Source organism: Psammomys obesus, unplaced genomic scaffold (genome assembly GCF_907164565.1).
Source record: "Psammomys obesus unplaced genomic scaffold, mPsaObe1.curated_primary_1811, whole genome shotgun sequence".
Classification (NCBI taxonomy): domain Eukaryota; kingdom Metazoa; phylum Chordata; class Mammalia; order Rodentia; family Muridae; genus Psammomys; species Psammomys obesus.
This window is the reverse complement of record NW_026596125.1, coordinates 14,911,388-14,927,018: the sequence shown is the minus strand read 5'-3', so window position 1 is coordinate 14,927,018 and position 15,631 is coordinate 14,911,388. Positions and strand designations below refer to the sequence as shown.

At 41.3% G+C, this 15,631-nt stretch overlaps 1 protein-coding gene across 3 annotated transcripts in view; it reads right to left on the bottom strand.

Annotated features, from left to right (window-relative positions):
• Positions 1-15,631, bottom strand: part of Acsl5 (acyl-CoA synthetase long chain family member 5) — a 48,445-nt gene that overhangs the window by 12,295 nt on the left and 20,519 nt on the right. For all 3 annotated transcript variants that reach the window (XM_055630000.1, XM_055629999.1, XM_055629998.1), the window contains 9 exons: positions 11,168-11,276; positions 5,886-5,950; positions 5,675-5,776; positions 3,999-4,098; positions 2,856-3,034; positions 2,081-2,113; positions 1,948-1,999; positions 1,090-1,163; positions 331-408 (listed from right to left, as the gene is read on the bottom strand). In XM_055630000.1, the coding sequence (XP_055485975.1) occupies positions 331-408; positions 1,090-1,163; positions 1,948-1,999; positions 2,081-2,113; positions 2,856-3,034; positions 3,999-4,098; positions 5,675-5,776; positions 5,886-5,950; positions 11,168-11,276 (792 nt within the window). The remainder of the gene's footprint in view (positions 1-330; positions 409-1,089; positions 1,164-1,947; positions 2,000-2,080; positions 2,114-2,855; positions 3,035-3,998; positions 4,099-5,674; positions 5,777-5,885; positions 5,951-11,167; positions 11,277-15,631) is intronic.

Below are 15,631 nucleotides of genomic sequence, written 5' to 3'. Positions count from 1 at the left end.
GAACACCTTTTTCTTTAAGCCTAGATCCTCTCAAAATTCTATCCAAAAAGAAGTAAGAAAGAAGACACATGTCTGGTAAGTCAACTCAGGATTAAAAGAAGATAGACTGTATGCATCCTGTGAAGTCAGAAGCAAATATTAACCTCCTTAGGCAAGCAGACTTATGAAATAGACCATAGTGAGTCAGGACTCGTAGGATCTGATGGCATGTCTGTGCTTAATTCCATAGAGAAGGGCTAGGAATGTCCTGAACTTCTGGCTTTTGAATAAATGTGGGACCAGCAACTCTGGAACCCCCTTTCCTACCTGCTAGGTACACAGGACACTCACCTGAACAACCCTCTCAAACATATGGGCCAAGGGAAGGTAGGATATGCTCACATCCTCAGGAGTGGGATGGAAGATAGGCTGTAGATGAAGGAACAAAGAAGCAACAATGGATTGAGGTTAAAATGTAAAACTACCATTTTAAGATTCTTCATTAAATGAACAGGTAAGCATATCCCTGTACTCAAGGTATTCCATGACATGGTATAGTCTGTAATCATTAAGTGCTTTGAACTCTATGGAATAGAGGGACTTGGAGGGATTCTAAGAGGCAGGCTTGGCATGTAGCTCTAAAGACTGTTTTCCATCCTTAGGTACTGTTGTGGTTTCCTTTCAAAGGTCCCTGTAGGCTCATGTCCTTAAACACTTGGTATTCTCTAGTACTACTGTTTCTTAAAGTTATAGACCTTTTAGGAGGCAGAGACTCATTGGAGGAAGGGGGTAGCTTGAGGCGGGTCTTGAAGTATTATATTCCAGCCCCACTTCCTGTCTGCAGATTCTTGCTCCACCAAGGTATGAAGAATCCCAGTTGCAAAGGAAGCTGCCTGACACCAAGATGGACTGTAACTCCACAAACCTTAAGCCAAAATAAACCTTTCCCCCATTAAGAGACTTATGTCAGCTATCTTGTCACAGTGATGAGAAAACATAAAGGACTTTTCACCATGTTTTCCTCCCTCTGCTCCATCTAAATTCCATAATTAAAAGTCTTATAGGCAATTTACATTTTAGTGAGGGCCTCTTTCTTAACTGACCACTGACCTCCAGCAATTTGAGAAAAGCAGACATGTTTGAAACAACATTTTGATGGGTTAGCATAGCTCCTTTGGGGTCACCTGTAGGAAAGCAGAGGTGAAGAGAAAGATCCTTAGGGTGGCTTACTGGTAACCTTTGACCTTCAAAGATGTTAAATTCAATTTGGCTCTGTTCTGGAGACAAAAGTTTGTCCTCTTGACTGTAGCTTTGTGTAGACATAGATGCCTCTGGCTTAGGAATGGTTAATTCCCCAGGTCTCCTACCACTTACTGTATTATTGACCTCTTATACTTACAGCACAGACAGAATCTCAGGTGACAATACTCAAAAAGAAAATGACAAATAAACCCTTCTTGTGCTGTTTACATGTTTAAGAATTTATACCTAAGATCTCCCAACAATATCGCTATAAACTTTATAAAGCAGGTATATTGGAACGGTCCACAGTAAATACAATTAAACCTTCTACTAAATGTTGAGTAAGGATGCAACCATCTGTGGAGAACCATCACTGAGTTACCATGACTGAATGAAAATACCCCAGTGGTAAATCTCTTAAACCATCCCAACTGTATGGTTCTATGATTCTAGTGGTATGCCTAATTGAAACAGTGGAGAGGTAGAGGGAAAAGTTGACATTTTGCTATCATCTTTAAGACTTCTGAAATCCACACAATGGAAATACTAACACGTGTATTCAAAGGAATCTATTACGTTATGCTACTGTTTTTCTAGCTGGGAATTCATTCATAAATGCCTTGGTTGTAAGCACTTGAGGACAGGACTAGTGGGCAGGTATGCTCTTGGTCTCAGCCTTGTTTGTTAGCTCCCTGGGAGCTCTGTCAAGGTCTCACAGACACTGACCTGTAGTTCCACTGGTGAAACAGATGACGCTTAGGTCTTCTGGATTTGGAGGCTGGAGAAGAAGTACAAAGGTGTGAGTCTGCTGTGAGCGGAGAGGACTAGTACAAAACTCAGATTCAAGAAGGACACTTACCACTGGTTTTTTGAAGTTCTCTTTGCCTATATTCTGAATAGACAGGAGACCAAGAAAAAGAGTTTTGTTGAGGACGGACAGATTTAAATTCAGCTCTCCCTTTCCATGTTCTGAACCTCCCAGTTTCCAACCTGGACTGAGCCTATAAGCCAGTGTTGATGTACAATGGAAGCACCAGAAAAACTGAAAGTATCTCAAGAATGTTAACCTAAAGAAGGTGCATCTCAAATTGCTACACTTCTCATCATTCTCTTAAGGCCCAGACATCTAAGACCATAATTAAACCTTTCTTGGATGATATAAATCATGAACATACCAGGATTTATGCTATGCTAGACACTTTTCTTAGCAATTCACACACACACACACACACACACACACACACACACACAAATCCATCTAACTCTTGCTAACATCTGTGAGATTAGAACCATTTTAATCCTCCATTTATAGCAAGGGAGAGCTGTCCCTTTTGACAGATGAAGAACTAGAATGTGAACCCAGGCAACCCACATCAGGGGCCAGACTCATGAGCATCCTTGAGTTCTCTTTATCCATACCTTCTATACTGAGAAGGGTACAGCTAGCCAAGGAAAGCTGTCCACCGCTGTATGAGTTTTGTTGTTGTCTTGAAGAAAATGTTCGTAAGGCCTGTGAGTCTGATGTATGTCTTGTATGCTACTCTTGGACAACCACAGCCCTGTGCTTTTGTGTGGGTGGCCAGTAAGCTGCTCAGACTGGTCAATCAGCTAACTGTGAGCTATTGTTGGCTCACCTCAGCATCGCACAGGGACAACATCTCAATGCCGCACTTCTCTCCTCTTTTTGTCAGTTCATCATCGAAGGGGTCCATGAGGATAACTGTCTTAAGGCCTGGGGTAAGGCCCTTTTCCACATTTTCTATTAGCATTGTTGCCTTTTGGGGTGTATCACAGATGATCACTGCGATATCAGCTAAAAGCAGAAACCGAGCCAGAAGTCACAACTTTTCCTGTTAAAAACATTACTACTTTGCAAAAAAAAAAAAAAAAAAAAAAAGTGGAGAGGAGGGGTTAAACATCAAAGCCAGGAGGTCCCTGGTGATATCAGATCTGTAAATAAGATTTGGATAATTCAAGCTGAAATGCTCTATTGATTATAAAAAGGAAAAAGAAAAATAATGAATTTAACTAAGATTAATTTAAAAATTAACTACAAGCCCTTTTATTTTTTTTAATGTTGCTGACACATTTCAGTTTCTATAACTACATAAATTCTTTTGTTTAAGAAAACTCATTTAAATATTGTGTACTGGGGTGTTTTCGTGATATGTTTTGCAGAGCAGGGAACAGATGACAAAGTCGAATGCAAATGGAGTCTTTAGTAGGCAGACATTTTATGATTCTAAATGTCATCATTTTCTGATTCTTGTCATCACAAATAGAATATTTCAGTAGTGTCTGTATTAAAATGAATCTACTCTGCCTACCAATGCAGAGAAAAAAGTACTCCATTGGATGTGTGAAAGGGATGCTGCTTGCCGGTTCTGCTTGGCTTTGTTTCTCTAACAATGGCAGTTTCCTTCTTTGCATTTACATGCATACTGGCACAAATTGCTTAGATATACTGACGTCAGCTTTCAAAGGAATAAACCCTGTACTTGGAGTTGGGACTTAGGCAAGTCTGGGGCAAGCAGAGTTTTATCCCATGTTTAAAAGAGTCTTGCCTCTAAACTTGTTATTGTCCTGTGCCATCTTAATTTTGCTGAGCTTCTTATATAAGCATACCTGTCTCATAGGACTATTATGGTTTCTATGTAAATGATATCCTAAGTACTATACTGTCAGAAAAATAAAAAAAGAGAGAGAAAAAAAGCCAAACTGAAGAATTATTCAGCATTAAGAAAGAATAAAATTATAATGTGATAGCAAAGTGTTACCTCTGTTGATAACATATATGATGGCTTCTGCTCCCAATGTATCATACAGGGGGACAGCTACCATTGAATATGTGTAACAGGCTAGCTCAGAGATGACCCACTGCAGAAAAAAAATTCAAGTTAAGTACTACAAGTTGACTTCGAAGAGCATTGATTCAGACATTCAACTAACAAATGCTCATCTGGTGTGTTTATGGTTTTTTGTTTTTTGTTTTCTAAACCCTTGGGAATGGCCATAGGGACTGTCACTGATCCTGCTACAAGAGACATTTGTTGGTTTTCGAGACAGGGTTTCTCTGTGTAGCCTTGGCTGTCCTGGACTCGCTTTGTAGACCAGGCTGGCCTTGAACTCAGAGATCTGCCTGCCTCTGCCTCCCCCAGTGCTGGGATTACAGGTGTGTGCAATGGTGCCGGGCTATAAGGAAAATTTAAATAAACAAGTTAAGATATGCACAAAAATAAACACAAGGTAGATCAGCACACAAAAGAAGAGAGTGGTCATTTCACCCATAAAAGACATGGAAAGCATTATGGATACTATGGGAGGCAGAGACCACTTTCCAGAGTTGGGGAGTCATGATTATCTGGGGGAAGCTAGGGAAGATGGAGGACAGAACTTCAAAGGAATGTTAGGATTGGGTTTTGGACATGGAGGGAAAAACTACATCTAAATACAGTGGAAATGAACCAACAAAAAAACATGTCACTATATCCACACACAATCATGAAGCATGTCACAAGAGTCCCGTTATGTTCTGAACATTGGTCATAACTGGAAGACCAGGTTGACTTGTAGTCCCACCCTTTCCTCCCAAGTTCATGTTGAAACCCTAACCCTCAATGCAGCTGTGAAGTTAAATATGGACATAAAAATATGGTCATAGTCCAGAGATGAAGAAGTTGCCCAGCGATGCAGGTGCACAGAGAAAAGACAGAGTGAGAACATAATGAGAAGAAAGCAACCTGCAATAGCAATGGGAGATGCTCAAACGTCGTTCCTTACTCTCACCTTTTACTCTGGTAATCCTGGGAGACTGATACACCAGGTTTGATGTTCACATCCTAAACTAAAGCAAGGTCACTTGTTCTTACTAAAGTTCCCAAACTGGGCTCCACAGTACTTTTCAGGACTAATTTAAAAATCTGACTAAAGCAATGGCTTTTAGCAAATACGTGAGTCCCACAAAGTCTCTTCCTGAGGATTTTGAGCCTTAGTGACTTTATTGGAACCTGGGAATAAGATTATTTCCAAACATCTTAGTGTGTAGCATCTGCTTCCAGCTCACTGTGGAAAGATAGTGATGGCCAGACTCAGTAGCCATAGATGCCCTGGTTTACCAGGTCAAGTACAAATTCTAGTTCTAACACTGATTCATCCCATTCTTCAACACCTTCAAGATTTTATGTAGCCATCCCCTCATAATGTTTTTATTTTCCTCCTGTGGAAATTAGTAACTTAAAATGAAACACACTAAAGTAGGAAATGCAAGTCCAACCACGCAGACTAGGGACTATTAGCCACTCAGTGGGGATTTAAGGAGGTTCGGAAGACCAGCTTGTTTAGACTAGAAGAATAAGCATTATGAAATCTTTAAATGGCTTTGATAAATCATCAGCAAGGGGCAGAATGCTGTACTGGGGGATGTCAGTTCAATTAGTTAGAATCACCATGGTACCTCTGGCCTATTTTGAGCAAAGATTCCAACGAATTGATCCTGTGATGACTTATATCCTTTATGCAAAAGACAGGAGCCCAGGTACTCTGCTCGATCAGACACCTAGGAGAAAGAATAAGGGGTCAGGGAGAATAGGCCAAGATAAAAAAGAGAACAAAGCAGCTCATGATACATGAGCAAAAGCATTACCTAAAGCACACATTTGACTTGCCTGTTTGTAGGATATCCATCTGTAGGGCTGGTTTGGTTTTCTGTATCCCAAGCATGGTCCATTGTCTAAAACGTACAACATTGAAAGCAAATCAACTCTAGCTGCAAATAAATCATTTGGACCAGAGAAGAGAAAAGAGCACATACGAGAGGCCAAGACACAAAGGCTAAATCTAGCAAGAATCTGGATTTCTCTGGTGTCCAGGAAATTCAAGGGCAAACTAGGAAATGTTATAAGACAAGGTAGTTTAGTACTGATTCCATGATAAGATGGGCATTCAGGCCACCATATGGACTAGTTTATGTAATATGAACAAACTAAGCTGCACAAATAAACAGCCTGTATTGAATGAGAGAAAAACTGAGTATCTCTATAATAAAAATTTGCTAATAACATAAAAAAATCAAAATATGGATCATCAGCATTCTTATTATTCCATTAATAATGCTTTTTCCTTCCATTATTATACATAGGTTCACACAGATGTGCCCATCCAGATATTTGGAATAAACAGAGAAATTTGGTTCTATGCTTCCTTCCCTAATTTGGTTTGAACATTTCCATGCTATTTTTTTTCTGTAGAGATTTCAACAGCCAGCTGAAGAAGGGCTCTACAATAGTTGACTTTATTTCATTGTGAATCTATATAATGGTTTCAAGTTTCTGAGTCCCTCTAAATAATGATATAATAAATATTGTCAAATATATGTTTTCAGTTTAGAGTATTTCCTTAAACATTGTTCCTTAGTATAAAATAAGAAGGTTGTTTGGCTTTTTGTCAATTTGACACAAGCTAGAGTCATCTGTGAAGAGGGAGCCTCAACTGAGAAACGGCCTCTATCAGACCGGCCCCTGTTCAAGTGTGTGCACATTTTCTTGATTAACGATGAATATGGGAGGGCCCGGCCCACGGTGTGTGGTGCCATCCTTGAGCAAGTGGGCCCGGGTTGCATTAAAACTCAAGCAGGTAAGCAGCAGTTCTTACCTCTGCTTCCTGTCGAGTTCCTGCCCTGACTTCCCTCAGTAAGTGACTATGAAATGAACAGTAAGCCAAACCATCCCTTTCCTTCCCCAGTTACTGTTGGCCCTGGTTTTTATCACAGCAATAGAAAGCAGACTAGGGCAGGAGGGGCGGGACTTTGGCACCCAGCTGTGTTCTACTTGGCTGTTGTAAACATTTACTTCTGTTCAACCAATTGGGTTTTAACACCCTCTCATAGACCGATTTCTGATCTTATAGATTTAATAAGTTATTACTTTCATCTATTTTAACAGCTAATGAAAATGGATCTTCCCCATTATTTTTTATCTATTCTCACAAATAAGCTGTTCCTGTACTTTACTTGTTTATGAGCATGTCTTCTAAGATGAGGAGACTTACATATACCTATAAGAACATATGCTTGCCCTCAATATTTCCCCAGTTTGTGTTTTACCATAAGAGAATTCAACCTATAAATATCTAAACCATTTGGCCTACCTTAAAATTAGAACAAGTCTGAGGAATTCTGGGAATGTGACCCAGTAGTAGAACATGAACCTGGCATGCAACAGAACCTGGGTTCAATCCTCAGCACCACCAAAATAAATGGACATAGAAAAATGAATGAACAATCCAGGAGCTCAGCCAAATTACCGAGAGGAATTCAGGTTTTCCAAAGGAAACATCACTGAGAATTCAGGGCAAATATGTGACTTTCCCAATCTAGTGGTGAAGGGAAAAGAGGAAGAAAAGCAGGAAAGTGATAATAGCTATCTCTGTTATAAATTAGGGAGATATGAAAAATGAGTGAGATTGTCTAAGAGAAATGCTATCACTTTCTTCCTGCTGAAACAGCTGTGGAAAATGTCCAGAAGTAAAATCTAAGGCTAAACTTTTTCCTGGAGTGTGGCAAGTCCTGATCTGCCCATTGACCATAGTCATTGATCCCCAAGGGCTGTGTCTCTGGGCCTACCACTGAGAGCCTCTGTCCTGCTATTAATCACTAATGGCAGCTACTTTTGATTGGATGCACAAGACTGGTCTTCATGACTACTGCCATTCCCATTGGACTAGAAACTATGAAGACCTGGGCCAACGTGAAGCTTACCTAATAAGAGGGGGAGTCCATTGATGTGGCGAAGACTCTCCCACACCTTTTTACTTCCTGATTAATAAAGGTGCCCGCAGAGGCCCCTAGCCAAGGAGCAAGTCAAATAATTGTCCCAAAGGGAAAACAGCACAAACCTCATTAAACTCCACTCCCCCTTCAGCTTCTGCTTGCAAACTAACTCCTGACCACCTTGTTTAACTTACTCAGCTCGGCCTTGGTTGGGTTCTAAAGTGTGATGCCTTCCAAGAGTGCAGATGAGAACAAAGTCACGGCCAAGTCGACACCCAGAGCTAAGCAAAGATTAACCTGCACACAGAATCCCCAGAATGCCTTTCTTTAATTTTTCCTAAGAATCATTGGGTCTCACTTTCTGGAATTCTGATTCAGTGGGAAAAAAATGTTGAGCCAAGGAGTACACATTTGAACTAATATCCCAGATGAATCTGGGAGTTAAAAGGACTGGTTGATAGACTCAACCCCAGACAGCATCAGAACTGTACTTTTCTTCTACCACAGTAGCCATGCTGGTTCATAAGCCTGTTTGCGTAGTAAGGTATTTTACTCTTACCACTTGAATTCTAATTTAAAATTTCAAAAGATCCCAGCAAAATGTCTTCTTAGTCACATATAACATGCAGAATGTCTTGGTTTTAGCTGAAGAACAGCACAGTCTAGTTGCTTAATAGAACATCTAACAAGAGAAAATCACAAAGGAAATTTGGTTTTAGCCATCTACAGTCTGAAGTCCCCAGAGAAATGAAGCCGTTCACATTTGATTTGCTTTTTGTTATATGCAAGGAATGCAAACAACTGATGCTGATTGAGACCCAGAACTGCTAAGCACAGGCTCTGTGGAGACATTGCACGGAAAGTTTCCCTACAATAGACTGTTCACATATGCACACAAGATCTTATATCTCTCGGAAATCTAGAAAGCACAACTCAGAGAAAACAGGACACGGGCTTTAGGAGACTGATGATTCACCCGATCTAATTATTTCCGGGTGCATTCCCTTTCCCACCGACAGCACAGCTTCATTCTTTTCTAAGGCTAGAAAAACTCTATTGTTTGATAAACTGTATTTGTACAATGCAGCATGCACCTAATTTGCATTTTACAAGTCCTAGCATGGAGCCTTCGCTAAGTTTAAAATTTAAATTATTTGTGTAAGTGCATCATGCGTGCTTATCTACAGTCTTGCATATGTACGAGCATGTAGCTGATAAAAAATCTACAGTGAACAAAAGAGGAAAACTATGGTGAAAACAAGCAATTATGTTTAGCAAGCTGTTTTAGTTAGGGTTTCTGTGGCTGTGAGGAAACCATGACCAACTGCAGCTTGGAAATGAAAGGATTTCTTTCACCTCCAGGTAATAGTCCATTACCTAGGGAAGCCAGGGCAGGAACTCAAGCAGGGCAGGAACCTGGAAGCAGGACCTGATGCAGAGTCCCTGGAATTGTGCTGCTTACTTGGACTGCTCAACGTGACTTTCAGATCCTGCTTTCTTAGTAGCACCCAAGACCACCAAGTCCAGGGGTGGCACTACCCATCCCATCGTGAGCAGGGGCTTCCCCTGTCAGTCCCCACAGGCTTGCCTGTGGCCTAATCTTATGAAGGTACTTTCTCAAATGAGGTTCTCTGCTCTCAAATAATGCCAACTTGGATCAAGTTGACAACATAAAACTAGATAGTACACACGTGCAGTATTATGTTTCAATTCTCAGTTTAGTTTTTGTTGTTTTATTGACTTTCTCTTTTTATCATTATGCACAATAAATTTAAATGGATACATATGTATATGTATATGTATATATGTACGCACATATGTATGTATGTGCATGCATGCACGTGCGTGTGTGTGTGTGTGTGTGTGTGTACCACACTTCCTTAATCCACTCCTCTATTCTTAGACATCTAGCTTGTCCCATACATTAGCTATTGTGATGTTGCTGCAATAAATATTGCTGTGAAGACGCCTCTGTGATGTGCTGAGTTGGAGTCCTTTGGGTAAATACTCAGAAATGGGTCATGTGGAAGTTTTATGAAGAACTAATTGCTGTACTTTATTCTAGGGAAAATAGGGATATGCTAACACACATTATATTTTTACATAAACGTGTCCATGTATAATAGTATCATGGACTATAGTAGTATCATGCACAATGAACATATACAATGAAATTTAAAAATTAATAGTTTTGAAAGGAAAGACCAAAAAATAAAATAAAGCTTTTCTAATGAGGCATAACTATCTTTGTTAAAATATTGACCAATTTCAATTTATCTAATGGAATCATCAGACTGCAACCTAACAGATATAGATTTAAATATCAACCCCAACCTTTTCTACTTCCTTGACCTTGTGAATGTCCTTGAACCTCGGAGTCTCCATTTCCTAATCTTTGAGATAAAGAATAACAGTAATTAGCTAATAGGTTGCATAGATAATGTGTGTTCAGTGACTGTTGCATAGTTAGTTCTTTTTGAGGGTAATTGATACACTGAAGGCTGTGGGGTGGGGGTGGGGTTACAGAGAGAGAGAGAGAGAGAGAGAGAGAGAGAGAGAGAGCTGTAAGCCAAGTGGTTCAGAAAGGAGACTTGGGTGTCTCGCACTGGATTCAACAGTACAAGACATTAAAATTTCAGGACTTCATCTGTTCCAAACGAACTTGACAGAGGCTGTTTGGTGTTTTGTTTTGTTTTGTTTTGTTTTTTTCAAGTCCCAGAGATAGCAAACGTGATGGTGTGACCAGAGGCATGATGCCGAAGTCAAGGAGGAGCTGAGAGCTTTTTATGTCCCCACTGTTAGGCCTGACTCAGCCTGCTTATATCTATTTGCTTCAAGGAAATACGAAGACTTCTGTAAAGAAATGTATTATGTAGAGAACTCCTCAAAACAGCAGCCTACACAGTACTGGTTCAAGCTCAGGGAGGTAAGTTTCTTCTTGTATTGAGAGCAGCTTTAGAAAGCAGCTTGCATTAAAGTCTGATGTGGAAGAACTGAATTCTGCACTCTTTACGGCAGCCCTCATTCTAATATTGTGCTTCATGGCTCCACTGTATGCAGTGGTTCTTTGTGGGCCACAGCCTTCATAGTGCTGAAGGTTTAGAGCATAGACAGGGAGGACCAGGGTGAACCAGAGCCAGCTGGGACATCTTTCAGGCAAGGCCAGGCAGCCAGGCTTACCAGACACAGCAAGTCCCCTTTGAAAAACTTCATACACTGTCTTGGCCTCTGGGAAGTAATAAAGGATTAGGTCGTTGTTCTTCTGGAAAGCACCCCTCCGAGCTCCTCCCTAGGACACAAGACAAAGTTTAGGCCAAGTGTGAGTTGCTTTCCACTCTCTCCAAAACTTTATGGACTGAGATATTAGAACTGCTGACTTCTGGCTTTATAGGGACATTGTCTTTCTCAGTCAACTTTTAAAATTAAATTTGTTCTTGGAAACTTTCATACATGTATGTACTTTGATCTGATCACACTTGCCCCCCCCCCCCCTGGCCCTTACCACTCCCTCCTGTCATCCCCCCCATCAATTCTCCCTCCCACTTTCATGTTTGTTTGTTTGTGAGTAGCTTAGAGCTCATATAAATTGATGACATGACTGCTCCATGGTACAGTTATAGGGAAAGTTTTTATTGTAGACAAGAGAGACAACAGCAAGAGGCATCTGGAAGAGTCCAGAGCAGAGAAAAAAGTAGACAAACATGGCCAGCAAACTGGCCCTGATCATTCGAGGATCAGAGCAGGAGCAGGGAGGGAGGGACGTGAAGAAGAGGAGGGAGAAGGAGCATATCAAAAACAGCAGGGTTATAAGGAGAATGAGTAGGGGTTGGGACTGAACCCCATGAGCTGAAGGGAGGTTAGCATGAGAAGAGCTCAGATCCTAATATGCACTTTGAAATGTGTAATGAGTACTTGTGATAGTGAAGGAGACTGGAGGCCAGCGTGGGCTTTGGTATACTAATAGGTATTACAAGTAGCCTTGTGTTCCTTCTGCCAGTGATAAGGGAAGGTGACTCCTTTGGTGGAGGGAAACTGGCTGCACAAGTCCCTGAGGAATGCTGGCTTTAGTCTCCTATAGTCCAGGACTGCCGTTTGGAGATTGGGGAAATAAAGTTTCCTTTGGAGCTGACAGAGTTCACATGTTTATGAATGAACATCAAGCCTAGGGCTTGTGGGTAACTTGCCAGTGGCTTCATCATTGAATATATTAAATTCCTATAAGCTAAGCAGCTTCCAACAGTTGATAGTTCCCCAAGAGGAGGTAGAGTACAGCCCCTTAAGGCTCCCCTCTTCCATGTTCAGACAATTAAAAATGTTTTTATTTTTTACTGTGTGCATGTGTACATATGTAAGCATGAGTGCCGTAGCACATGAACGAATTCAGAAGGCAACTTGGAGGTGCCTATTTAACATAGCAAAGCAAACTGCCAGCCAGGTTTCCCAGTATCCCCCAGTCCCTACCTGTTCCAGGGTATGGCTGGCATGCCCCACCCCCTAACTTAAATTTCTCCACCTCAGGGACTGGGCTGCCCTTTCCCCAGCTGCCCTTCCCTATGTAATCCAGCCATTTTGGTTACCTGGCCTTTTTTACCTACCTTTTACCCTGTGGCCTCTTGGTTGGGCTCTTCCCTGTCCCCCTCCATTCCCCTTCCTCATATGGCTCAGGGTCATTTTCACTCTGGACTCTCCCAGATGTTCCTGCCTTTGGCTATGCTCTCCCTTTTATCTGCAATAAGCATTCACCTCTGTCATGCCTAGGAGCAGTCACGCCCTTCCTTTTCATTTCTTTTTATTTTTTTATTCCTCTGTTGCTGAAACCTGGGATTGGCATATGAGTTTCCTTCCAAGGAACTTGTTCTCTCTGAGTCAAGCTATTGATTTGACTAACTATTCTAAGGTATGCATGGATTGTCTGTTTCTGCTAGCTCCTGCCATCCATCAAATTTAACCCCAAATTCTAGAGTCTGCCTCTCTCTCTCTCTCTCTTGGTTTGGTTTTTCTTTTTTTAAATATATACATTGTATTATTATTATTATTAGTTACATTTTATTAAGGCTGTATCCCAGCTGTATCCCGCTCCCTCATTCCTTCCCAAACCCTCTCTCCCTCATCTCCTCCCTGCCCATTTCCAAGTCCACTGATTGGGGAGGACCTCCTCCCCTTTCATCTGACCCTGTTTTATCAGGTATCTTCAGGACTGGCTACAAAGTCCTCCTCTGTGGCCTAACAGGACTGCTCCTCCCTTTCGGGGGGGAGGTCAAAGAGCCTGCCATTGAGTTCCTGTCAGAAATAGTCCCTGTTCCCGTTACTATGAAAAACCAATTGGTTACTGAGCTACCACGGGCTTCATCCAAGCAGAGGTTCTAGGTTATATCCATACATCGGTTTGGTTTTTCAAGACAGGGCTTCTCTGTGTATCAAGTCCTAGCTGTTCTGGACTTGCTTTGTAAACCAGGCTGCCTTCGAACTCAGAGATACTACTGACTCTGCCTCCCAAGCAATAGGGTCAAAGGCGTGCACTGTCACACCAGTGAGTCTGCCCCTTCTCAATTTCTTGTCCCTACCACATGCTCTAAAAGCTCCTCGGCTTGTCTATGCCATAGTGTCTCTTAGCTCCTAGAGCCTTCTAGACGCTTAAGGTGCCCTCTTGGACACTCAGCGCTGGCCCGGTTTGCAGGCTCCCTTCCCCCTGATCTCATCTCTCTCTAGCTTTCCCCAGCCTCCCCTACGAGCTCCAGTAATACCTGTAGTCCCACAGTTTCTGTTCTCAGCTCCCTCCTTTTCTTTATTCTTTCTTTCCTTTCTTTCTCTCTCTCTCTCTCTCTCTCTCTCTCTCTCTTTTTCATTCAGGCCCCAGAGGCTTGATTTCAGGAGTAAGCACCTTTACCTAGTGAGCTATCTCAGCAGACCCCCAGTCAATGTCTTAAACCTCAAAGTTGTGGTATGGTCATATTTTACATGTGAACACATGTGCATGTATGTTTGTGTACATGTCTGTGTGTGAGTATGTATATGTACACATGAGTATGGGAAGAGAGAAGTGTAGCATAGCCACAGGGAGCTTGATAGATTTGAACTTCACTGAGGTCAGGACTGGACAGTATAACACGATGTCATGCATTTAGGAACATTTTCATTTATTTTTTTATTTGTTTGTTTGTTTGCTTGTTTGTTTTTTGAGACAGGGGCTCTCTGTGTAGCCTTGGCTGTCCTGGACTCCTTTGTAGACCAGGTTAGTCTCAGACTCATAGTGGTCTGCCTACCTCTGCCTCCCCTGAGTGCTGGCGTGCATAAGGACATTTTTAAATTAAAATAACTTATTGTCTCTGAAGAAAGAATTAGAAGACGATATCAGAAGATGGAAAGATCTCCCATGCTCATGGCTTGGCAGGATTAACATAGTAAAAATGGCTATCTTACCAAAAGCAATCTACAGATTCAATGCAATTCCCATAAAATTACCAACACAATTCTTTACAGACCTGGAAAGAAAAATTCTCAACTTCATATGGAATAACAAGAAACCCAGAATTGCTAAAACAATCCTCTGCAATAAAAGATCTTCTGGAGGTATCTCCATCCCTGATCTCAAGCTGTACTATAGAGCAACAATACTAAAAATTACATGGTACTGGCATAGAAACAGAATGGTGGATCAATGGAATCGAATAGAAGACCTTGACATAAATCCACACACTTATGGACACCTGATTTTTGACAAAGATGCCAAATCCATTCAATGGAAAAAAGATAGCATCTTCAACAAATGGTGCTGGTCTAACTGGAAGTCTACATGTAGAAAAATGCAAATAGATCCATACTTATCACCCTGCACAAAACTAAAGTCCAAGTGGATCAAAGACCTCAACATAAAACTAGACACACTAAACCACTTAGAAGAAAAAGTGGGGAATACCCTTGAACTCATTGGTACAGGAGACAACTTCCTGAACAGAACACCAACAGCACAGGCTCTAAGAGCAACAATTAATAAATGGGACCTCATGAAACTGAAAAGCTTCTGTAAAGCAAAGGATACTGTCTTCAGAACAAAACGACAGCCTACAGATTGGGAAAAGATCTTCACCAACCCTATATCTGACAGAGGGCTAATATCCAGTATATATAAAGAACTAAAGAAGTTAAACAGCAAAAAATCAAGTAATCCAATTAAAAAATGGGGAACAGAGCTAAACAGAGAATTCTCTGCAGAGGAATATTGAATGGCAGAGAAACACTTAATGCTCAACCTCATTAGCCATCAGGGAAATGCAAATCAAAACATTTTGATTTCACCTTACACCCATCAGAATGGCTAAGATAAAAAACTCAAGAGACAACACATGCTGGATAGGTTGTGGAGAAAGGGGAACCCTCCTCCACTGCTGGTGGGAATGTAAACTTGTACAACCACTCTGGAAAGCAATCTGGCACTTTCTCAGATAATTAGGAATAGTGCTTCCTCAAGATCCAGCTATACCACTCCTAGGCATATATCCAAAAGATTCTCAAGTACACAATAAGGACATTTGCTCAACCATGTTTGTAGCAGCCTTATTTGTAATAGCCAGAAGCTGGAAACAGCCCAGATGCCCCTCAGTGGAGGAATGGATGCACAAATTGTGGTATATCTATACAATGGAA